This window comes from Plectropomus leopardus, chromosome 24 (genome assembly GCF_008729295.1).
Source record: "Plectropomus leopardus isolate mb chromosome 24, YSFRI_Pleo_2.0, whole genome shotgun sequence".
Taxonomy (NCBI): Eukaryota; Metazoa; Chordata; class Actinopteri; order Perciformes; family Serranidae; genus Plectropomus; species Plectropomus leopardus.
The window spans coordinates 3,786,092-3,810,159 of NC_056486.1; the positions used below are offsets into that span (position 1 = coordinate 3,786,092).

At 39.2% G+C, this 24,068-nt stretch overlaps 2 protein-coding genes and 1 pseudogene across 2 annotated transcripts; 1 reads left to right on the forward strand and 2 right to left on the reverse strand.

Annotated features, from left to right (window-relative positions):
• Position 1: 1 nt before the first annotated feature.
• Positions 2-11,989, reverse strand: LOC121963075 (collagen alpha-1(II) chain-like; the record flags this gene model as incomplete). The annotated part of the gene is made up of 3 exons (XM_042513444.1): positions 11,878-11,989; positions 2,001-2,207; positions 2-90 (listed from the first exon to the last, which is right to left on the reverse strand). Coding segments are annotated over exons 1-3 (408 nt in total), but the record flags the coding sequence as incomplete, so codon positions are not given.
• Positions 11,990-15,404: 3,415 nt separating this feature from the next.
• LOC121963076 lies at positions 15,405-18,150 on the forward strand (annotated as a pseudogene).
• Positions 18,151-19,782: 1,632 nt separating this feature from the next.
• On the reverse strand, positions 19,783-23,166 carry LOC121962990. The gene is made up of 5 exons (XM_042513346.1): positions 23,142-23,166; positions 22,550-22,839; positions 20,436-20,702; positions 20,226-20,366; positions 19,783-20,145 (listed from the first exon to the last, which is right to left on the reverse strand). Exons 2-5 carry the CDS (start codon positions 22,821-22,823, stop codon positions 19,979-19,981), a joined length of 849 nt encoding a protein of 282 aa, XP_042369280.1. The 5' UTR covers positions 22,824-22,839; positions 23,142-23,166; the 3' UTR covers positions 19,783-19,978.
• Between the last annotated feature and the right edge of the window lie 902 nt (positions 23,167-24,068).

Consider the following 24,068-nt stretch of genomic DNA (forward strand, 5'->3'; position numbering starts at 1 on the left):
TCCCCGTATCGCACACACAGATCCGACACGGCTCCGGGTTCCACATGTCGTTGTGAGCGCGTAGACTTTTCCATTTTTCTGTGCAGGTGTCTTCATGGAAGAAAAGCAGAGAAAAATTTAAATTAGTGACCATGTGACTTGAAATCTGACCTTAAAACGTTTTTTTTGCTTTTTTTGCTTCCTTGCAGAGTTATGAGAAAATTAATGCCATGCTCATGCCTGTATGCTAGATATGAAGTTACCAGAGTCAGGACATATCAGGAGCAAACTCCCAGAAAACTGCAGGCAGGCTGCAACTCTGAGTCCATATTTAGCATACAGACGCTAAAATGGGGCTGATTTTCTCATCTAATGTTTTGCAAAGTAAGAATATTCCCAAAGTGTCATATTTTTGTCTCTAACATGCTGAACTTTCATGCCAGCAATTGTTCTCAACAAGCAAAAGTGGTCCTGTTTTTTAAAGCCCTATGTGTCAAATTGCTGTGATTTTGGCATCCTCCACATGAATGCAAGTTTTTACTGGAAAAAAAAAGGACAATCTTAGCATAGCCAACTTATCTGACTGTGAAAGAGGTTGTCACGGTTTAAAATGACCCACGTGTGTTGCCAAATTCACAAATTACATTGAAGCTGAAACATCCAGGGCTGAAAAAACTGAGCCAACGCGCAGCCGTCACTTTTTGTTTTAGTGTTGTGGTTTTTCAGTTCATTAAGATTAATTATACCATTTTGGACACCTAAAAAATGTTTTTAATGTTTCATGCTCAAAGATCCTCTAAGAAGTTTTTGTTAATAGTCACCTTTGGCTCCAAAAAAAAAACAAGTGGTCACAGTCAAAATGCCAAACTTGACTTGTCCACAAAACTAATTGGTTTGGACTAATTGGACTAATTCTCTCTTATTTTACTCCTCCTTTGCATTTTTGCACATAATAAAACATAATGCCGCTCCTGTGTGTGATTTTAGACAGCATGCCAGCATCACAAAGCAAATGATGCATGACATTTACACAACAGTATCAGCATCTAGTTTGAAATATAGCATCTGCAGCAATAATAATCATTTTGCAGCTGATCTGGTTGTCTGCTCGGAGGGTTAGGAGCTCCCGAATGTCACAGTTTTTCCAGTTTGTGGACATCTGCAGCCGCTGTTCTTCTTTAAATTAGCTGCTAACTGCTATTGGCTGTTTTTTTAAATCTTCTGCAGTAGGTTGCACACATAACACGCTGTCAAAACATCATGTCCATAATCCAATTGGTAGGTCGTTTTCAGGGCCCTAAATGTGAGAAAACTTTATCCCCCCATTCTGCGATTATCCCTTTTATACAGAACAGTGAGGTACCACAACATCACGACGTTCCTGTCTTAAACAGGTGGTGTAAAAAAAGCTTATGATACACATAGAGGCTTTTCATAAAGTAATTCATTTAGATATTTGTCACCTTAATTTGTGTGCTGAAATAGTCAACAACTTACAAAAAAGACCAATAAATGTGGAAATTACCATAATCATAAATGCGTAGAGCAACATGACATTGAAGCGATCATTTCCCAGAGGAATACACTTTATTTGGTAAATAAGTTACTTGCTCAGCTTCCTTTTGTGCAGCAGTAAAGTTGGTAGCAGCTGCACCTGTCCATTATTTTCCACTGACATCAATACTGATGTCACAGATGAAACTGCTAACAATTTGTTGCTGCACAATGTAGGTTGAGAAGTGATCTTATTTGGCAAAAAGTCGATGTATTCCTTTTTCATACTGGCAGTCAAAGGGAAACTCTGAAAACACAACACTGTAGCAGTTAAGAAAACATTTGGTGTGCAAACGATGGAGCCTGAAGACGAGGGCTTCAGACCGGGAGACAAAAAGCACCAGCAGTCCTGACACAGACGGGAACACCGTCCGACTGCTGACATCGAAAATCGACACAAACAGCAAGAATAAAAACCAGGATGCATCCGCAGAACAGACAGATGAGCGGGTGACGTTCCAGTTTACCGGCGTCTGCATCAGGCCGCAGTGCTGCAGCCGAACACACGGGGCAGCACTCGCCCTCGGGGGTCTCTGTGGTCTCGCAGTCACCTACATCCTCACACACCACGTCCTCACAAACCACCGTCCCCAAATCACAAATACAGACTCGACACGGCTCGGGGTTCCATATCTCATAGTTGGAGTAGACTTTTCCGTCTTCTGAGCAGGAATCTTTAGGGAATAAAAACAGCGACTGACATCAGAACCTACGGGTCAGTTTATCAGCTGATAGCTGGCGAATCATTTTTGCTTTTTTTGAATTTTTTTTAGCTTTTATAGCCTTGTTTTTCTCCCAGAGATAAGATGTACACTCCTAAACTGTATGATGCTGTTAAAATGTCATGAGTACAAAGTTGACTTTTTCGTTTCCTGGCAAAACCCAAAGCTAAGATAAATAAGGTATCCCTGAACTAAATTTTAGTGACTGGCACAGAGAGAGGTCAAACCTTTTAACCGCACATTCATTGCTAACCGAGCTTTGTTTCTCTAAACCACTGAGGCGATTTTGGAGGAATCTCTCTGCAGTTTTCTGAAAAATAAATATTATGAACAAAGCATGGTTAATGAATATATAGTCTGCCTACAAGTTCTAGTGCAGCCCTTAATGATGCATTGTACTGGCTAAAGCAAAAGGAATAACTCAACATATTCTTGAAATGCTAACACTCAAACTATGCTCTGGTAAAAAAAAAAAAAAATCTTGCAAAAAAGAATTTTTTTTCATGCCAAAAAAACATTTATTTCTTGCAAATAAATTTTTTTCCCACTCTATTTCACACATGAAATAACAATTTTTTTGAACTTAGAAAATGGATCACCAGAAAAAAAAATTCTCACTTGCCCCTCAGGGCTTCCGTAGGTTTATCATTTGGTTGATCAAACAGTTTTTATACCATAGTATGTCTTCAGACTGGTAAACTGCTGCAACCAAAAATGCAAATGAAGCAAATATCCAGCGACTAACAAGAATAAACACAATGTAAAACCATTCTGATTTAAATATAAATGACTTAAGCATCACATTTTTACTCAGTCAAACAGTAGCTGCCAGCATTGCTCTCACCCAATACTGGACTTAAAACATCCAAAAATGAAATGTAGTTCCCATTAGTCACTCAGACACAAAAACATGTGAAACTTTGGGTCCAGGTTGAGAAATACAAAAGTTACCCTTTAAAGCTTTGGCCAATCCACACAGATCGACTTTCCTTTCCTCTTCTCTCACTGCGATATATGAAAAATCTCGTCACAACAATAGCCGGTCTATTTCAGTCTGGTCTAAACCAGCAGAGCTCATCCAGACGTTTCAGCCAAGTGAAAACAATCATGATTTTTGTGGCCTGTAATTGCTCAAAAAACCCTGTAAACATAAAACAGGGAAAACTGGTGTCCTCAGCTGAAATTGCGGATCCTGCGGTGAAGCCCAGCAGCAAAAGTAACACTTGAACCACAGAAGACCAGCGTCACCTCAACAGCCACTGTTTCCATTTACAGCTGTGCTTCCTGTCTAACGCTCAGCTTTACAAACTCGCAGAAATCTGTGAAAGTGGAAAAGATCTTTCTAGGACAGGTAGCCTCAGACAAAGCCTACAAAACACTTCATATTTAAGGTATTTTAAAGGGACAGTTCACGCGATAATGAAAAGTATATATTTTGTTTGGACATCAGTTTTCTTGTGCTGCGTTCAGATGCTTTTCACAACCTTTTTTCAACCTGTTATTACTCCGGATAATTAGCTCTCAGGTTGCTAAACTTTAAGAACTGAAAAGAGAGGACCTTTAAATTTAGCACAAATATGTGCAAACAGTTACAGTAAAAGAAACTTATTGAAGACTTTACTTACAGTTTCTGTCGGCGCTTCAATACAGAAAAAAGCTAACGTTTGTTGCAACATTTCCACAGAAAACGCTTCTGTTTACATTTTGCAGAACTCTGACCAATCAGATCACTGCAAACGCTGAGCATTTACAGGAGCCTGACAGGGACAAAAGAGTTCATAATTAAATTGACAGTCTGTGACATATACGCCTAAAAATTAGCAATTTTATTTTTGTTTTTCTAAAGCTCTGTAGTAGTGTACATGCACACTGCACAAGATCTTCTTGGAGCTTGAATTTAAGATTTATTTATTCATAATTTTAGATTTTTTTCTTTTAAATTTAAGGTTTGGTTTGTAAGCCGATTGAAGCCTAAAAATGTGGAAAGAGTATTATTTCTAGTTATAGTTTTTATGTTCACTCATCACAAAATCCATCTCAGTGTTATTTAAAAAAGTAAAATGTGTAAAATGGAACCCTATAATTCGTTTTTTGGGGGCGTATGTGTACATGCAATCAGGAAAAAGGGAAACTGTGACAGTTTTTCAAGAAAAATTAAATTTGAAAACTCAAAAAATGCCATTAGTTTTATCTTATATATCAAAAAATATTTAAAGACTTTTGCACAAAAAATACTAAAACAATAAAGAACTTTAACTTTTCTATTTAAAAAGTGACATTTTATCAACTCATAACTAATGATGAGATGAAATATTCAACATATCCTACAAGAACTAAATCAGCAGCAGTGTGGTTGGATCTGCATGGCACACACTGCTTTTGGGCTGGGGACAGGGAGCTTACTACAAAAATGACAAACGGGTGCAACGCGAGCTTCTGCCAGCAGATGCCGGTGCAGAGCGAGCAGGTTTTGATACGTTTCAAAGTCTGAAGTACTGAACCGGGATCGGGCTCAGTCTGTCCCGGTCTGTGCGGACCATGCAGCCTGCTCACCTCGCGGAGCTGGGACGTGGACTCGCGACGTAGTTTTGGGGAAAGTGCTTCTTGGCTCTTCACTGTTGCCTGGAGTTTTCTTGTTTTCGACCACGTTACTTCTCCGGGCTTCTCTTCCTGTTTACGTGTGTCGTCACGCAACGCATCATTCCAACTCAGCGGGACGTAAAACCCGGACCGGATCCTTCTGCGGTGGACTGGACTTCATCAAAATCCATGATCCTGACATGCCGTGTTTTTCTTCTTCCTCTCTCTCTCTCTTTACTAACGTTAAAAGGTGCATATCGCCACCTACTGTACCGGAGTGTGTAACCTCAGGGCGACATGTACTTCCGTTTACATCTAACTGTGTTTGCACGACGTGCATGGAGGGTTTGGACGCCATAATGTGTCTCTTTTTTTATTTCCCCAGAAGGACACAAACTGGGATTTCATATTTTTTTAGGAGTCTCTAAAACAGGCCCACACAAATGTTAGTGGATCCCATGACTGTTCCCCATCCTGTTAACATTTTAGGTCCTTATGACTGGCTGCCTTCAATCCACCTGTTTAATTCAAGTAAATCAACCCAAAACTCAGCAAGAGGAAAATGTCTGATTGTCTCAGTGCTTCTTCTCTCAGGGAATGTGCAACTGTCCCGATTTCAATAGTTTTAGCCTCCCAAATTGGACTTACTGAAAATCTGGGTAAAATATTTCGGAAGCTGATCTTCTTCTGTCTGAATCATGGCTAAACAAATCCATCACAGATAAAGACATTGCAATCCGTCCCAGAACAGGTGAGGGCGTTGCTATTTATCTAAAAAATAATTTTCATGCATCCACTCTTTTATCAGTGTCTCTCAGCAGGCAATTTAGACTTCTTACCCTCAAACTAGAACTTCATTAAGGCCATTTTATTACAGTCGTAGGGTGTTTCTGACCCCCCTCAGCAGGCAGTGAGGCCCTATCATCTTAAAGTAATCATTTATTAACTTTAGACTTTAATGAGATTCTCCTTGCTGGAGATTTTAATTTGGATTGGTTGTCCCCTGTCTCAGACAAATTTAAATCTCTCTGTGACTCTTTTAATCTTACACAATTAATTAATAGCTCTACTTGTCTAAATATTAAATATCCAGAGAAGGGAATTTCAAAGTGTTAACTCCTACTGTAAGACTTGTTGATGTGAGCACACGGGGCAACACTCGCCCTCTGGAGTCACAGTCGTGTGGAGGTCTCTGAGCTCCTCACACACTACAGCGCCCCTGTCACACACACAAACTCGACACGCCTCTGGATGCATTTTATGATAATTTAGGAACACGCAACAATCGAACGTAACTGCACTTTCCATCTGTGGCCAGCAGGCTGCAGTCATTACTAAGCAATTTAACAAAACTCATGTTTGAATTGATTTCTTCATGTTTCAGACAGAAGGGAGGAAAAAAAAGTTCACGAAAAGCCAATAAACTCTAAAACTGTACGACATAAAGCCTCATAATTATGACCAACTTGTCTTAAAGGGAAATTCCCCAGATTAGACCCAGGAGAGTCCCGTTATAGTCATGAGAAGTGGGACTCAGCCTGTGAATTAAACAGTTTTAAAATGTGGCTGCGCAGGATGAAAAAAGCCTGACTGATGTCATCAGGGTCACACGACAGATTGACAACAAAAAACAGTGTCAAACTCGGGATGTAGAGCTGCAGGCATGGACTAGTTGCATTATGGGAACTGCAGTATCTATTCCTTTTTTGGAGTGTCACCCAGACTCAGGGCTAAAAGTCATTAAATTTCTGCGTCTGTTGCATCAGTTTCAATCACAAATGTTTAAATCTATGTCTTGTAAATCCTTCACATGTGTAGATTTCAGGGGGGTTCACTGGGAACACTTCTCTTTGAGTAGCAGAGGAGCTTAAATTGACATAGTTAAAGATATTTTCATCATAAATTGATGCAGAAAAGGCACAAATGATAAGTGTCCTCTCTAAAACAAAACCTTACATCCTTGCGGTTACTCAACTCCACATGAGTGCAAATTTCTTTCATTTTTTCCAAGCAACCGGTCAATTGCATATGGTCACAGTCATGTGCAACAGTCTTAAATCTATTTATAGGTTTGCCAACAAAACAAGAAATTTTGTTTTGCATATTAGAAACAGTTTAGCTGTGAAGTCAATGTTTGATGCAAGTCTTCAATTAGAGGAAGACATGCTATCGTGCTAATTTACCCTGCAAAAACAGGCCAAGTAAAGCTTGATATTAATCAACATTAACATATTTCATATCAAAGATATGCTGCCAAAGCTGAAAAGCTTTTTAAGATAGTCTGAGTGATGATTATCTGCCAAAAAAACGTGTGTCCGCTCTGTAATACCATAACCTATAACAAAATGTAATGTAAGGTGATTTTAATATGTTTAATGCCATCTTAAAGGTTCAGTGTGTATGATTTAGGGGGATATATTGGCAGAAATTGAATACAATCTAATAAGTGAATTTAATTTTGTGTAAAATCCACTGAAAATAACAATCACTCTGTTTTTGTTACCTTGGAACAAGTCATTTATATCTCCATAGGGAGCAGGTCTTTGTGCACATAGATCACCATGTTGCACCACCATGTTTCTACAGACTGGATCTATATCAGGCCATGTTTTTTTTTTTTGGTGTTGACCACCATAGTAAACAGAGCATCACAGAAAAACACTGATTTGTAACACAAAACGGCTTCATTCAGTAATTTTACTGGTTTTAACCACCTTTGTTTTGGAGAGGAAGAGACCTCTGTGGAAAATTTGGCTCCCAGTAAAAACCTCCTGAATGATGAACACTGTGAGAATTAGAGCCGGTGGACGTTTCAGCTGCTGGTTGCAATCTGCTGCCACTAAATCCCCCTAAATCTCACACAGTGGACCTTTAGGCGTTTCTATATTTTGATGATTATTAGGATGATATTGTGAATTGCAGTTATTTTGTTCATGATAATCATGACATCAAATTTTCATATTGTCCCCTGCCTCTTGATTTATATGGAGGTGTTTCCATACAGACGGAAATTTTACCTCTCCAACACTTCCTGGCACTGAGCTGCACTTGAGCAAGGCACTTACTGTCAGTGACTAGACTGTGGTTGAAGCTGACAGCTCCTCCTGGCTGTAAATGTGCCAATAAATGTGTCTGTATGCAAGTATGTAATCATCTTTGCAGCAGCAGTGTCTCCGACTGTGAGCATAAAACAAGACAAGACCTATAGTTTTCATGTTCACTCATCACAAAATCCATCTCAGTGTTTTTTAATCAGGAGGTAAAATGTGTCTATGGAAGCCTGTAATTTGTTTTTTTGGGGTGTGCTTGTACATGCAATCAAGAAAAATGGAAACTGTGAATGTTTTTTTAAGAAAAATTAAATTTGAAAACTCAAAAAATGCCATTAGTTTTATCTTATATAAAAATGTTTAAAGACTTTTGCACAAAAAATACTAAAACTATAAAGAACTTTAATTTAAGAAGGGGAATCCATATTCCTTAAAGGCACATTTCTGTTTTTTATTCTTTAAGAGAAATAAGGTTTAAAGCCAAATGACTCAAAATAAAATGATTTTTTGCAGTGTAAGAGGGTGTTTTTTTCACTGTGCACTCTGCTGGTCAAGAATCCTGAACCCTCTATTGTCCTAAAAAGAAAAAGAAAAAGAAAAAGAAAGAACAGTACAAAACTAAACAAGAAGAGAAGAAAAAAGTAAAAATGGCCACCTGCTACGAGCTCTGCAGCATATTATAATCTGTGCAGTTTAGTGACGTCCTAGGTACTAATTATGTGGTGAGGCCTCTCCCCGCGAGAGACGCTGCCTCTCAAACGCTGCAGTTATTTCAGGGGAAACCACAGCGGCTGTATTATACGTTGGGCTCGGGTAGAACTTGTGGCTTTCCTTTATTTGGGAGAGGTGCCACACCCGGAGAACCCTCTGCTACGAGAACCTGCTGCACCCTGAGGAGCAGATCATATGAGGCAGCATATAAAAAAAAAATCAGTGAGCTGGAGGTTTATTCAGCAGGTTGCTGAGCCACAGAGAGCTTTTACAGTGGTTGTTTTGGAAATATTGGGAGGAAAAGCATTTATTGTATTGACTTCTGCAGTAAAAAGTGATCTTTTTGTGCTAAAGCTGCACATAAAAGTTGAAAACTACAGACACCGATGTTTAAAAACGACCTTTTTTGGCCATTTGAAAGTGATTGTGAGTTGGATATGCAGCATGAGAGCAATCATCGTGACTAACTGAGGCTTCTATTTAAGTGGAAACTGTCCGTGCAGCTCTCTGACCTTGTGGTTTGCAGACGCCTAAACCTCCTCAGCTCAGGTTTATTATTAAACAACATTCAGGCCACATAAACTGCACCTTAAATTCGTGGTTCCCAAAGTCAAGGTTGGGACTCCTCCAGGGAGATGTGTTTTGCAGCTAGGTAACAAAGACAGTCACACATCACTTAAAAACAACAAGACATGTTTTTGTCTTCAAAAAAGAGTTTGAATATAGTATCAGCGTGGTTGGGGTCCACCCTTGCTACTCCTTGGCAGCACCACTGCCTATATGCATACACAGCAGTAATTTCCTAATTTATAGCCCTCAAAATCCGACACTGAGCCCTAAAATAACAGAATAATGTGTGGAGGTGAGATACAAATAAATGTGATCCTGTTTATGTTGGTTCCTCCCATTCAAAGTCGAGTCTCTCTGCTTTTTTTCCCACACGAGCAAACACACACATGCACATCCGCCGAGCCAACAACAGCACACTAAAATGTTAAATGGCCGGTCGCCGTTTTAACAAGCTGACTGCCAGCATCATAAATCTCAGACTGTTCGACTGTTCCTGCACAACAACACCAGCTGACATATCTGGCCCCGAAACAAACACCTGAAATCAGGTTAAAACAACATTTACTTCTACATATGACTTCTGAGTTCTTGGAGGGACGTTATTAATTCCATTTATAGCATCAGGGTTATGGTGCAGCAGCCTGTTAAAGCTGTAATTAATGTATCTTTGGCACCAGTCTCATTGTTTCTTGGTTTCCAACCTGGGGATTTGGATGTCTACGAATTGTTGTGAGATGATTCTGACAGATATTTTGCTGCAAAAAGTGCTTATTTTCTCAGAATTTACCCAAATATTTTATTTTATATTTATTATTATTATTTTATTATTATTTTTATTTTCTTGTGGGTTTTAGGGACAAATTTTATTATTATTTATTATTATTATTTATTATATTATTATTACTATTATTTTAAATATTATTATTTTATTTTATATTTTTATTTTCTTGTGGGTTTAGGGATAATTCTACTTTATTTGGGACTAATAGTTATATCTATGGAGAAACTTTCTCGAAATAAAAAGTAAGTGTCTTAAAATGATGAGTCATTTTCCAAACTTACTTATCTGAAAATAATGACTTGGTGTTATTTCAAATTATTTTGAAATGCGTCATTATTTTAAGAAAATATTTGGTCATACATAATTTTTTGAGAAACTTACTCAAAATAATAAAATTTTAATTAATTAATTTGTTATTATTATTAATTATTATTATATTATTATTATTATTATTTATTATTATTATTATCAATTTCCCATTTTCATTATTTCTGACTGGTCTCTGCTTCATTTACCTTTACTTATCTATTTATTTTTTAATCATTGACTGTTTTTTATTGTTAAATTTTGTTATTCTTTTGGCTTTTGCTTTAATGTGTTGTATTTTAACTGTGAAGCACTTTCAGCTATATCTTGTATGAAAAGTGCTTTATAAATAAAGTTTATTATTTCATTTTTTATTTATTAGTTTGTGTGTTTGTTTTAACCAATAAAATAAAGCGACTATATTTATATCAAAGGTATAGTTTTGGGAAATTGGTTATTCACAGCTGATAATTAAAGAAGATTGATATCACTGGATGGTAAATACAGTATAAGACCAGCAACCAGTTAGCTTAGCTTAGCATAAAGACTGGAAACAAAGGGAAACTGCTAGCCAAGACCATATGGCGACTGTGGAGATCACAGGATCAGAGACTGAGTCCTGGAAACAGCTTCTGCGTGACCTTTAGGAATAAACTCAGCTGTAGGTGGACATCTATTTCTGTCTGTATATATAGGCTGAGTAAAGTCTTTATTTATCCAGTTTCGGTGAACTTGGATGGAAGCGAGCGCGGCATACTTCACATCCAGCATCCTCTCGCTCTGGGTGTGTCTTGTCTGCCTTTGGCCCGAGGTCTGACCAAAATTAGTGGCCTGCTTTTGTCCGTCCCATCTGTGAGGCCACATCATTATAGCCGTGGCACTCGAAACCCCATCATTCAGCGTCGACCTCGCACTGAAATAGCCCAGCGCTGCATCCTATGGGGGGGGGGCATATTTTTGACCCAAGATCACATCGACTGGGACATTTTATTTTTGATATTTTTGGGGGGATTTTGTCTGAGCAGTGTGGGTTCAATTTAGCATCAATACGTCCCTTTTGTGCAAGAAATTTGCTGTCACTTTCTCCATCTCTAATTAATTTCACCAGCTATTTCGTGCGGTGAAACTCTCTTAATCATCACGTCGTGGCTTCTCAAACAGGAAAATGGTGTCTCATTAAGGCGTAATAAGCCTTTTTTGCTCTGAATTGTGGGTATGATTTCCACCTTCAGCTCACACACCGCAAGGCCGGTGTGGTCCGGTCGCTGGGCGGCAGAAAAGTAAAAACACAAAAAGCTGCAAGAAACTTCCTGAACCACTTCCTAAATTTAGAGAAAAAGCATAAACCAAGGGCATAATGGGAAACACAACTGTTACAGAGGTAATAACAGAGGTAAATGCTTTCACAGGGCTTGGTCATGAATTATTGGGAGACAGGAAATCAGGAGGAAACACTTTTGCACTGAAAATAAAGTTTTTTAGGTGATTTAGACCAAAGTAGTGATTTTTTTTACTTAAAGTTACATATTTACATATCATTCCTGCAAAATGGCATTTTTGGGTTCCAGTTTTGCATAAACTTGTCAGTCATCAACATAGAAAAGCAGTCATATCTGTCACTCACCTTTCTTGCTTTCTTCTTGGCAGGTCACGGCGATCACCTGAGCCAAGGTGACGACCAGGCACACGGTAATCCTAGAGCGTAACGAGGGGGCCCATGTCTGCGTGCCAGACATGCAGCGTCCTCACACACAGCCGCCTCTACACACACAGGGAAGTCACAGAGAGAGAGAGAGAGAGAGTGAGTCCAACCCCGAGCTACAGCATCCAGACTGAAAAATCCAAATATCCCTGAGTGGAACAGGCGGCTCCTGGATGAGCGATTACTGCACACTGAAACAAGCTCCCCGTGCCTCCCTCCCTTCTTTCTCTCACTCTCCTCCTCCTCTCTCATCATTTTTTCTTGCTTCATTTCGAGGCCAGCCTCCTCCTCGGGCTCTCAGTTTCCTTGAAAAGATGCAGCTAATTAAAGGCTGGATAAAAATTTGTACATGATGAAAGAAGATGGGCTTTATGATGATGATGGAGGGAAAAAAAAGCTTTTGGAAGCTCAAGTTGAGCGTTTCTTTTCAAGAGGTTAAAAAAAAGAACCAAGTCCGCATGTATGATTTACAGTTTGCTGCTCGACCTTTCACCTTTCACTCTTATTAAGGTTCAATAATAAAGTCTGCTCAACTGAAATCAAGTGTTTGCTATCGCAACTTATGTGTCATAATGGATGTAAAAAGAGAAAAATTTGTATAATATGCATATTTTCCATATCTTCAGCTTCAGTTCCAGGTTTCAAAGGGTTAACTGTGAATGTCGTTCATATATTTTTTTGGCATTCAGGTGTCAGTTTACTGTGTTTTTTACTCCTGTGGTTCTTTCCCTCATTTACCGTCGACGACCTGTCCTGCATCAGCCTCGTTAGTCCGTCCTGCTCCTCACTGTCTCTCAGCCAATCCTGCCTGCCTGCTCTTCTGCCGCTTCACCTTTATTCGCTCACCTGAGCTTCTCCGCCCCTTTTCTCCTCCTGCACTTCATCTCCTCGCCAGTCTAGTTTGTATTTAAGTCCTGATTTTTATTTTAGTCTTTGTTTTTTTGGTCATGTGATGCTACCCACTCTGCATCTCACGACAATAATAATAAGAATATAATAACAATAAGTTCTCGTTGCCTTTTTAACCGTGGTTTCTGAAAAAATCAAACCCGTTTGCACATGATAGTTCAAAAGTTTAAATACTTGTAAAAAAAGGCGTCTGAATGCAGCACAAGATAAGTGATGCCGATCCAGGTTTTAAAGAATGAAAAAATACATACAGAGCCAGAGCTGAATAAACTCATATGGATTCTTGGTATTTGTAGTTTATCGGTTGTACCTGAAACATGGTTTTGAACATAAAGCAACCATCAGACAAAACAGAAAACTCTTTTGTTTGTTTGCCATCTACCTGAAATTCTTGCTGACCTAAATCTGTACACTCCAGCTTGAGGAGTTTACAATGTGCATGTTAGGTTCATCTGATGTGTTTTCCAGCTGCCAAATCGGAGCGTCAAGCCGACCGTCTGTCCCTGAGGTGATGTCCCAGAGGCAGAAAACAAACATCATGCAGGACGTGTTCGCCTTTGTCTCATACACTGAATAATGTTGCTTTAACCAGCGATTTTTCTCTTGAACTGAGTTAACCAACCGTCCTAAAATCACGTTTCTGTCAGTAGATGAGGCACATTATACTTGTTTGCTTTTCTGCAACAGTTTGTGTCAGGAAGTGTTTCAGGTGCTTCAAGAACAGACTGATTTCCCATTAAAGAGCCAGAGAGCCACGGGGGACAGACGCTGCAGCAGATGGAGGACAGTTCCTCCCTCACATCAGAGCTCCGCTTCTGTACATTTAGCTTTTTTGTTTTTTTTAAATGCAGTGTGAAGAGGAAGTGGTTAGAAAACATGCCCTTCTAATCAGGGCTGAAAAATTAATCAGACTTTCACAGATGTCACAAAACTATTGCAATATCCAAAAAAGGTGAAATATGTGTCAAAATAACAATAAATCGAGTATTGTGCTGCAGGGGTGTCCTGCCCTGCAAAATGTATTCGACAGATTTAAGGGAAAAAATCTTTGTTTGGTACATATCATCACGACAAATCCCACCATGGTCATTCGTTCTATTCCTATCCTCTTCCCCTCAATATAATAAATGAAATCACAATTGGTAATCGGTCAAAATCGTTGAAATTTAACTTTTTTTTTCAACTGTTCAGCCCTACTTTTACCTGGTAGAAAGCAAACACTTTTCATGGCATTATTACTATGGCATCACAGCTATGTTGCCACTTTTCATAGTGCTATCCCGACAGGAAATGCAGTGACGAAAAAAAACCCAAACATTATGTGGCACTATACCAGCTGGAAAGGCAGATATGTCTTGATAAATAAATGATGGCATTATCTCACCAAAAAAATCCAGCAATTTCTCTGCCACTTCTCTTGCTAGCATCACAGCAATAAATAAATAAAATTGGTGCCTAAAAGCAGCTCAAAACCGTGCAATGACTCACCTAAAACAACCGTTTTTGTAGCTTGTTGGTTTTGATCAGCGGTCTGCAGCTCGGCAGACATCTCGCCTCGGTGTCACACCATCCGCCATCCTCTCCACCTCCTGATGACAAACGTCAGCTCATATTTAGAAACGTTGATATGACATGTACAAAATGTTCAAATGTGACAAACAAATGGTTTGCAGAAATGTGCAATGCCAACATTTTTTTCTGGAAACTAGGCTGTTACTTTACACTTGTATAGACACCATTTGTGCATTTTTTTCCATTAAACAATCTGAGCAGGTGATTTCCAGGTGAAATCTGTGGCTGCTCACTAATCATCCACTCTGTTAAACCTCATGACCTTTGGATGTATTCAGACTCAATCCTGGGATTCCTGGCTGCACCCTAAGTGTAAATTGCAGTGTGATGATTTCTTTTATAGCCTCCAACAAACTACATGACCTCCTTTGGCCGAGAAGAATTACAGGGCAACGCGACGTATAGAAAACTAATACTGACCTCAGCTCTTGTGGGAGAAGACAGCTTCTTACATGTGGCATTTAAACCTAAAAACATACAGGCTATTTCTGGATGTCGAGCAGACAGCAGCGGAGCCACAGGAGAGATCAGCCCGTCATCATGCATGCACAGAGAGGCCTGAAGAGGTGGACATTATCCAGACTAAAAAAAACTGCAATGAAAAAAAAACATTAGATGTTGCAAAAACCGCAGAGACATCCTCAAAAGAGAGGCTTTTAGAGGAAGGATTGAGGCCAAAGCACATGTTTCATGTACGGCAGAGTCAAAGGAGAACATGTAGTTACTGTTAAGAGTTTTATTTCAAGCTTCAGTCAGCAGTTAGGGATAATGTGCTGCTAAAAAGTGGAATAAAAGCTCAGAAAATGTGTTTTTTTTGTCACGTGACAGGAAGCTGCAGGGCTACGGTGACCTATCAGGTCAACACACCTCGTCCCATATTCCCTTACACACCACCTGCATTATTTAACACTTCACCAGTTTGAAAGTACACTCCCGAATTAGCTCCCTCACTGAGAGCAGCACATGGACCCAGCAGTCCGAGAGGAATATTTTTTACCTGTTTGATACTCATGCATCAATCGACATGTTCGCCGCAGCCACGAAGAACTTTGTGAAGCAGGTCGGGGACATGGGGAGGCTGATCCCCGTCCCGAGTCTGAGCGAGGCCGACCCCCTTCTCACTCAAAGACATCCTGGTGGGGGAGAAAGAGATCACAGCAGGTACACTGAAGAAACAGACTTCATATTTACGAGTATTTGTTAAATACAGTGTTTTAAAAATCAGTTTTCTCAATTCCTTCCCTTTATGTGGCTGTGAGGTTGGAAAAATCCTCTAGAAAAAGTACAATATTCTAGATGTAATATGCATCATGCATTTCATACATCCTTCCCCAAATAACTTTGCATCTTTCTTATATTTAAATCAAGTTATATGGGTTTAAACGATGTTTAGCAGATCCAGGCAATTATTTTACAAAATTATTTTGATGCATATTTCAAATTAAAATTTTTAGTAATTTCTTTTTTTTTTTTTTTACTAATTTTTTGTTTGGTTGTTTTTTGTGCTAATGTTTTGCAAATTTTTTTGCCTCATTTTTTTCTTCTTCCTTCATTGCTCATTGCCTTTTTCCAATGTTCCAACAAAAATCAAGCAAAATTGCACAGGTTTTAAAGGGTTAAGTAGCAAAAGTACCCATTACAGAAAATTTACCCCAAATGTTATATTATTATCAATGAATTATTACTACTGATGCATTTATGTATAAGCACCTACTGTTGTGGCTTATAAAACAACGTATTTCCTCATGTTTAAAATATTATTTTGTACAGCGGCCTAGCTGTCAAATTAATTGTAGTGAGGTAAACAACAGAGAAGCTGAAAAGTAAAATATTTGCTATTTTCCTGAGCATAACTTGATCACAACCTCTTTGTTTTATGAAACAGGCGTGTCTTCTTATCAGCTCCTCAACTACGAGGACAAATCCGACGTCGCCCTCAACGGCCGATTAGGAAACCACCTCATCAACGACGTGGGCTTCAACATCAGCGGCTCGGACTCTGTGGCCGTCAAAGCCTCCTTCGGCATCGTGACCTAACACGAGCTGGAGGTTCCCACGTTACTGCGAGAGCTCAACTCCAGGTGACACGACAACATCGTCATCGCAGAATCACTCAGGACTGATTAGATGAAGGATCATCTCTAATCATTTATTCATAACCAAGTGGAATTATCTATGTTTTCATTAATTATTGATCTTTTGGACGGACAGACGCAGGTAGAAGTATCATAGCTGCCATCCTAATTTAATATTTCAGATATCATTAATCCTAACAAAGGCTATAAGTTGATACTTGACCTCTGACCTCTTTGTGACAGCAGAAATGTGAGAGCGTTTCCCTGTAAGGATGAATAAATGATTATGTTATTCTATACCGGCACACATATAGAACAGGGACGACATACAAGAGGACGATAAGACAGTCTTGTTTGACCTCAGTGAGTGTCAGATTTAAGGGTTAATTGTGTTGGAAACACTGGTTTAAGCGACAAGAATAGACGACCAAATTTTCATTTTTTCAGAAAAGTGGACCTGGATCACTGTTTGGTTCGTCAGTCGAAGGAGAGCGGGCGAACTGTTCTCTGCGTGGTCGTCCACGCCGGGATGAGAGGGACCACCATGAGGGTAAACACACAGAAACACCCTGTTAACCCTTTGAAACCTGAGCATATAGGCATGATTTCTTTCAAAAACTTGGGAAGGCGACAACAAGAAACTGAAGAATTAGCCCAAAAATGTGCAAAATGAAAAGTAAAAGTTGCAAGAAAAATGACCAGAAAATGAACAATATATAAAATTTGAAAAAAATAAAACAACATAATGACCTCTTAAAAAAAACTTAAAATTAAAAAAATAAAATAAAATAAATAAATAAAATTAAATAAATAAATATATAACAGTATAATAGGTTTCTGCACATTTTCCCCTTTAAAGGATTCTATTAATTTTCTCTTTTTCTCTGTGTCTCTCTATTTAGAAACAAATCTCCAGGTCATTTTCTTTTCTTTTCTTTTGACTTTTGCTCATGTTTTCAAAAGAAATTAAACCAATCTGCTTTGGTTTTTAAGGTTTTAATGCTTGTAAAATGCTTCTGAACACAGCACAAGAAAACTGATGTCAGTCCAGGTTTCAAAGAGTTAAAGAGACCCCAAAAGCAAATATGTTTCCTCTTACCTGCAGTACTGTTTATCAGTCCAGTTTTCATGTGAGTTGCCAAATGGAACTTGATGGCGCTCAAAGTGCCAAAAAATTCAATTTAACCGGAAATCATGATCCGGTAACTCAAGATGAGCCACAGACCTTATTGTGAGCAATTTCATGCGGGAACTATTTTCTCTTTCCTCCCTGCTCATTAAGAATCTCCTTGGATCAGGAGAACCAGTAGGAGGTTTTAAGACAACCAGTAGGGAAACTGTGCAGATTTATAGATCAAAACATTCCTTGTGAAAACAATCACGTGAAAATGCATTACTGCCAAATGATTAGATTATCAGCATCTATTAATTAAAACACTCCTGTTGTGTGCTGCAGTTTCAGATCGACGACGGCAGGAATCCTAAAGGTCGCGACAAGGCCATCGTCATCCCGGCTCACACCACCATCGCCTTCAGCATCTGCGAGCTGTTTGTCCGACTGGACGGCCGACTTGGTAGGAACATGAAATACAGACGTGCATGCCTGAATTTAAACAATTCCTCTGTTGCAAGTATATAAATGAAGCTCACAGCGCTGAAATTACAAACTGCACCTTTGAATTAAATCATTCTGCAGTTCACTGTTTTGCTGACTCTGACTTTCATCCACGACTAACACGATGTAGATGAAAGTCAGCAGAGCACTTAAAGGATAAGACGTGTGGTTTCGGGGGAAAATTAAAGGCTTGAATCGTTGACAGTTGAAAGCTGTGTGTGTCCCACATGTGGATGCATCAGTTGTGGTTAACACCTGAGGCTCCTCTGCATAAACTGGCAGATGGCCAAAAACGCCATAGTATAGTATGTCGAAAAATGGCTGAAAACCACATATTATAGATTGTAGGGACGCATCATAGGATACAAAGTGGGAATAAAGGCCAAAAAAGGCCAAAAACTTTATAATTTAGCATGTGGACAAAATGGCAAAAAATGTCAGATTTTGTAAAGTCATAAAAATGTCTGAAAACGACATATTCCAGCTTGTAGAGACGCGTCATAGTATACAAAGTGGGAATAAAGGTCAAAAAGTCATTTTTTCGACATGCTAAATTATGGCGTTTTTGGCCTTTTTTCGACATACCACAGTATATTATGACTTGTCTCTACAAGCTATAATACAACCTTTTCAGCCATTATTATGACCTGTCAAAATCTGACAATGCATGTAACTCTTCACAACCCCCAAATTTCTCAGTTCCTGACTTTTCCTAGGATTGTGTTATTGATCATCTACTCCGTTTTTGCCGTTGTGGGACAGAAAGAAAAAAAAAATTCATACCTCCAACCACCGCACAGGGTCATTTTGACCGCCCATAGAAACAGCTGCGGCAAGCTGCTGTGACAGCTGTCATTGCTAAGCAACCAGACCGGTGACGCAAATCGTTTACACTTTTGATAAGAAGTTTGACATATTACTAGCAAACTGTAGATTAGAGACCATAGATTTTGTTTGTAAACTGGACAAAACATATGCTAATGCCTAAATTTACCTAGGCCACTCTCAGAGGGATCAACCACTGGGCGGTACGCCCACATCAACACAGCAGCTGAGGAAGACATGTCAGGTGAGCCGACAGTCTAGAAAAACATATCATTCTAGTAAGATCCACCACATTTAGAAAACTAATTATGAATATCTACATCGTACTCTGTGGTGTCAGCTCATACTTGTGCACTGCACGATATTGACTGGCAAGGACGAAAACTGTAAAAAGACCAGTACAGCCGGGACTGTGCACAGGTAGAGCACAGTCACGAAGTATTTTTACTTTAGTGATCTTGACTGCTTGTTGACATTTGCTGACTGTTTTAGTCTAAAACGCTCAATAATTGTTGTAAAATGTTCTATTAAATATAAATGATTCTAGCCTTTTAGCCCAGCCCTGTCAGCACCATGGACAGCTCCACAGCAACTACAGAGAGAACGCTCCGTTTTTTAATCTGTTTATTGCCAATAACAAACACGATTATTACCCCAAATGAATTTGTAACTTGTACCTAATGTTCTTTTACACTAATTCAGTTGTTTAAATTTGTTTTTTTTAAATATATTTTTTAGTTTATTGATCAATTTTGAAATGTAGCACATTTTCAAATTCGTCTTATTTGTATGATATCAAGCAATTGTAAAATTAACAAACCTCCAAAACTGAATTTTAAAGTTATTTTGTCAAGTCTTTCATAGTATTCTAAAGTAGATGAGAATTAACAACTTACCGGCTTCTGGTCAGTGCACGGTGTAATAGTCTTTCTCGCTTTACATCTGCTGCTCCTGAACTCTTGGATCAATAAAGTGTTTCATTTCTTGTCAGAATGAATCTAAAGTCTTCAAGCTTAAAGTCCACGACTTACAGCAAAGGTAGTTCAGGAGCACTGAGGAGTTCTTGTCCTAACTCTGATTCCCGTAGAGCGAAGAGTGTGACGCCTGAACTGTACGCCGCGGGGATCGTGATGTGTGTTAACTTGGGCTGATCTTGCTCCTGTTCCTCTTCTTGGGCCATCTGCTTCACTTGACCTAATGGGAAGAAAATAGTGATGAAAACTCTTATAACGGATGGAAAATCAGCATGAATCAAACTAAATAACGGCGTCTACCCTCGATATCCAGAGCTTTCCACTGCGAGTCAGATAAGATGGACAGACAGCAATCTGGCGTCAGTCTCTGCAGGACGTCTTCTCGACGAATCAGCAGCACAGACGCACTGCAAAGTCTCTGGTGTACCTCTATCTCACTTCCTGAAAATTGAATTTTATTAAAACGCATCAGGAGAGACAACATTTTTTTTTTTTTTTGCCGTTACTCACCTACGTCTAGAGGATTGGTCATGAAAACAGCATTCGGTGCAACACCAAATATGAGCTGATGGTGCCAGGCGTCAGGCACCTCCTCTCCCTCGGGCACAGCCAGCTGCATGTTCATGGTCGCCACGGGAACAGCGCCTTTTCGGATCCAGCGTGCTAGCCAGGGGACTAGTCTGACCAGCCGCCGAGGGTAAAAGTGGAAGAAGCGGCCAATTACCTTCCCCTTACTGGCCTCCTGTGCTCCCTGGATGAGCTGAGCGTGAGTCGCACCTAAAAGAGGAAATAATCCTTATTTCAGCTTTTTTTTTTTTTAAATAACCTATGAAATCATTAGAAAAAATCAATTAAAAGTGACACAAAACAACACAATATGAACAACATAGATACACACGACCAAAAACAAAACATAAACAACTAAGATACAAAAACCAATAACAGACAAAAGAGAGACAATAAAGACACATAACGACTTCAAAGAAACGCAAAATGACTACAAAGACAAAAACGACCACAAAAAGACACAAAAATGACCAAGACACAAACTGACACAAAATGAACTCAAAGAGACAAAACTATGAAAAGAGGTTTAACGACTACAAAAAGATGCAAACCCCCCACAAAGTCTCTTGCTTTATGTTGGCCTTTTCCATATCCCAGGAGCCCCGAACAGAAAGCCCCAAATGTCTCTAAACCCCTTAAAAAACCCTGAACTACAGGAAGTCATTATGTTTTCCTTGTTGTGTCTAAGATCAAAGATTACAACTGTGTCTTTTCCTCTCAGAGCCTCACTGTGCACTGACAGCTTGAGCTAAACGCCTGAAATGTCAACGCAAAAATTGTGAAACAGAGCTGAAAAAGTCAATTACAGTGTCTCCTCTGAGAGACATAAAACTCTTTGTCTAATTCAAGAGGGTACTTTTGAATTTGCCTGGTTGGCAGTGCAGCCAGCTGTCACGCTGGCAGGAAAAGCGCACCGAGGGGTTCAAGGCGTTACAGAGCCTCAATCAGCGGGGAAGACATCGTCTCTGTGAGCATCTGTGACACCTGAAATATTACTGTCTGCAGAGCCCCGTTAAAATATGCTACCTACACAGAGTCAGGCTTTTTGTGTTCATATTTCATTACCTGAAATGTCACAACGGTCTGGAGAGCTCGACTGATTAAACTGTAATGTTTGCCAGCTTACTGACGTCAAACAATGTAATCAGCGGTGGAAACATTTTTACTCAAGTACTTCACTGAGGTACAAATCTGAAATACTTGTATTTTACCGAAATGTTTCCATTTCAAACAACTTTTTACTCCTACTTCACTGCAAATCAGAGGTAAATAATGTACGTTCTACTATATTTGTCTGACAGCTTTAGTGACTTTGCAGATTACAGTTTAACATCCCCTTCCTGTCCAGTGAAAACCATGTTTGTGATAAAATGTGTTCCTTTATACACTTTTTTGTCATTAGACAAAGATGAAGATTATATTTCACTGCTGGATTTATTTTGCATGAGAGATAATATTTCAGATAATAATTGAGTGGTGAATATATTACTATGAAAAGCTGAAAAATGTGCACTCAGTCTGTGTTCACTACTGTGACCTTCTGCTGTAGGCGTTACGCAGTAATGGAGGAAGTATTCAGATCCCTTACGTTAACAAAAGTACTCATACCACACTGTGAACATACTCCATTACAAGTAAACATAAGTACTATCGTCAAAATGTGGCAGGTGGCAACGAGGCAGGTATTTGCCGCAGGACTATTTTCATGTTTTTTCCCGTTTATGAAAGAAATCAAATTGATTTGCTCAGTGTTTCAAAGTGTTAAATTCTTGTGAAATGCATTTAAATGCAGCACAAGAAATCTGATGTCGATCCAGGTTTCAAAGGATGAGTTTATCAAAAACACTCAACATTAACACATTTGATGATTGAAGGTTTTTGCCAGACAGGAAAGGGATTAAAAAATATTGAAAAGTAACTAAAGTTGTCAGATTAGAGTCCGAGTAGAAGTATAAAGGTGTATGAAATGGAAAAACTCAAAATTTAAGTACCTTGTACTTAGGTGGTGACAAATCTAGGGGCCCAAAGTTGTCTCTCCTGTATATCGGGACATTTACCTGCTTCACTGCGGGACAGCAGGTAGTCAGGCAGCGGAGACTCGTTCCTCCTCAGCTTTGTCTGGACGCAGCGGTCTGCATCCTCAGGGGCCACATCCACCCCGAGGGCCTTCAGCACGTCCACCACAGCTGTGGCCCCGCAGGCTGATGCTCCGATCTGCAGAGTCTGCCTCTCCAGAGCCTCCTGGATGGACCACAGCATGGCTTCATCTGCTCCTGCCCCCTCCTCCTCATCATCATCACCTCCAGGGAGCTGCTTACACACTGCCTCCATCTGAGAGCAGACTCACCTGAGGACAGGGTTTAAAAGCAGGTTTACACCATATAAACTCTATCAAGAATAAACAACATCCTGTGCGCGTTAAGAGCATCAATACATGTGGTGTAGCATAACATTTCAGTGCAAACACAGTTCAATTTACACGCTTAAATGGTCCAAAACTGAACTGAATAAAACTAATTTCCACGGGCTTCTCTCACAGCAAGACGGATTAAAACGCAACCAAAAGTCTCTCTAAAGCTTCAAAGTGAATAAGCAATAAAATTCACTTGCATTTTTGCCTTTATAAAGTCATAATGAAGCATTTCTTACCACCTCCCACAGAGCCAGACATAAGCAGGCGGCGACAATAACAAACAAGCACCGCGCATGCGCACACTACACGTGGTTCTACCTTCGCTGCCCTGTTCTCATGTTGGACATGAAGTCAAAGTGACATTTAGCGCCTCTGCTGGCCGCGTTTAGCCATGACAGCAGGGAGAAAAGCACTGGAAACACATCTGAGTATTTTCAGAGAAATTCTGAATAAAATGAAATGGTTACCTCTTAAAAATTATCTACAGACATGGCCAGACATCCTCAAGATTAAGTACAAATGACGTGTTCGTTACTCTGTGACACTGAGTGTAGTTAGATAAGGAGCTGCATCTCAAAAATATTATTTTAGGGTGATTTGCTTACAAGGGGAAAAATGATGTTACATTACTTAAATTATAATGTTACATTATTTATATTATAATAAATGATAATAATACATCCAGAAAAAAAATCTATATGACATCAAGAAAAGATATTTATACAACGATCAAAAAACACACAACTATATGACATCCAGAAAAGACACCGTCCAAAAAAGACTACGTCCATCAGGCATAGAGCACACAGTAGGTGAACCTGTAACTTCGCCTTGCCTGCTTACATCTTGTAAATCTAAAATACCAATATAATAATAACAACAACAATAATAATAATTATGTAATTCATATTAATGATCTCTTAGGCAGAAAAAAAGGGAAATAACAACTGCCAAGAAATGCATTCAGATGTATCCTCTTTACATAGGAATGCGTCATGTATATTAAATACTGTTATGTATATATAGCCTTGTTTATCCATCATAAGATTCATATTATTATGTTGAATGAGCTTTTAGCCAAGACACTTGATTACATTTAGGTAAGCTAGAGCCGATAGAACAATATTATAAATCTGGTTACAGCAGACACTCGTGTCCTTAAA

Excerpts from the sequence above, each read along its gene's own strand:
- LOC121962990 (XM_042513346.1), bottom strand. The coding sequence starts at position 22,823 with ATGGAGGCAGTGTGTAAGCAGCTCCCTGGAGGTGATGATGATGAGGAG. Across the intron at positions 20,703-22,549 it reads GCTGTCCCGCAGTGAAGCAG|GTGCGACTCACGCTCAGCTC; the intron begins GTAAATGTCCCG and ends TTCCTCTTTTAG. Across the intron at positions 20,146-20,225 it reads GAAAGCTCTGGATATCGAGG|GTCAAGTGAAGCAGATGGCC; the intron begins GTAGACGCCGTT and ends TCTTCCCATTAG.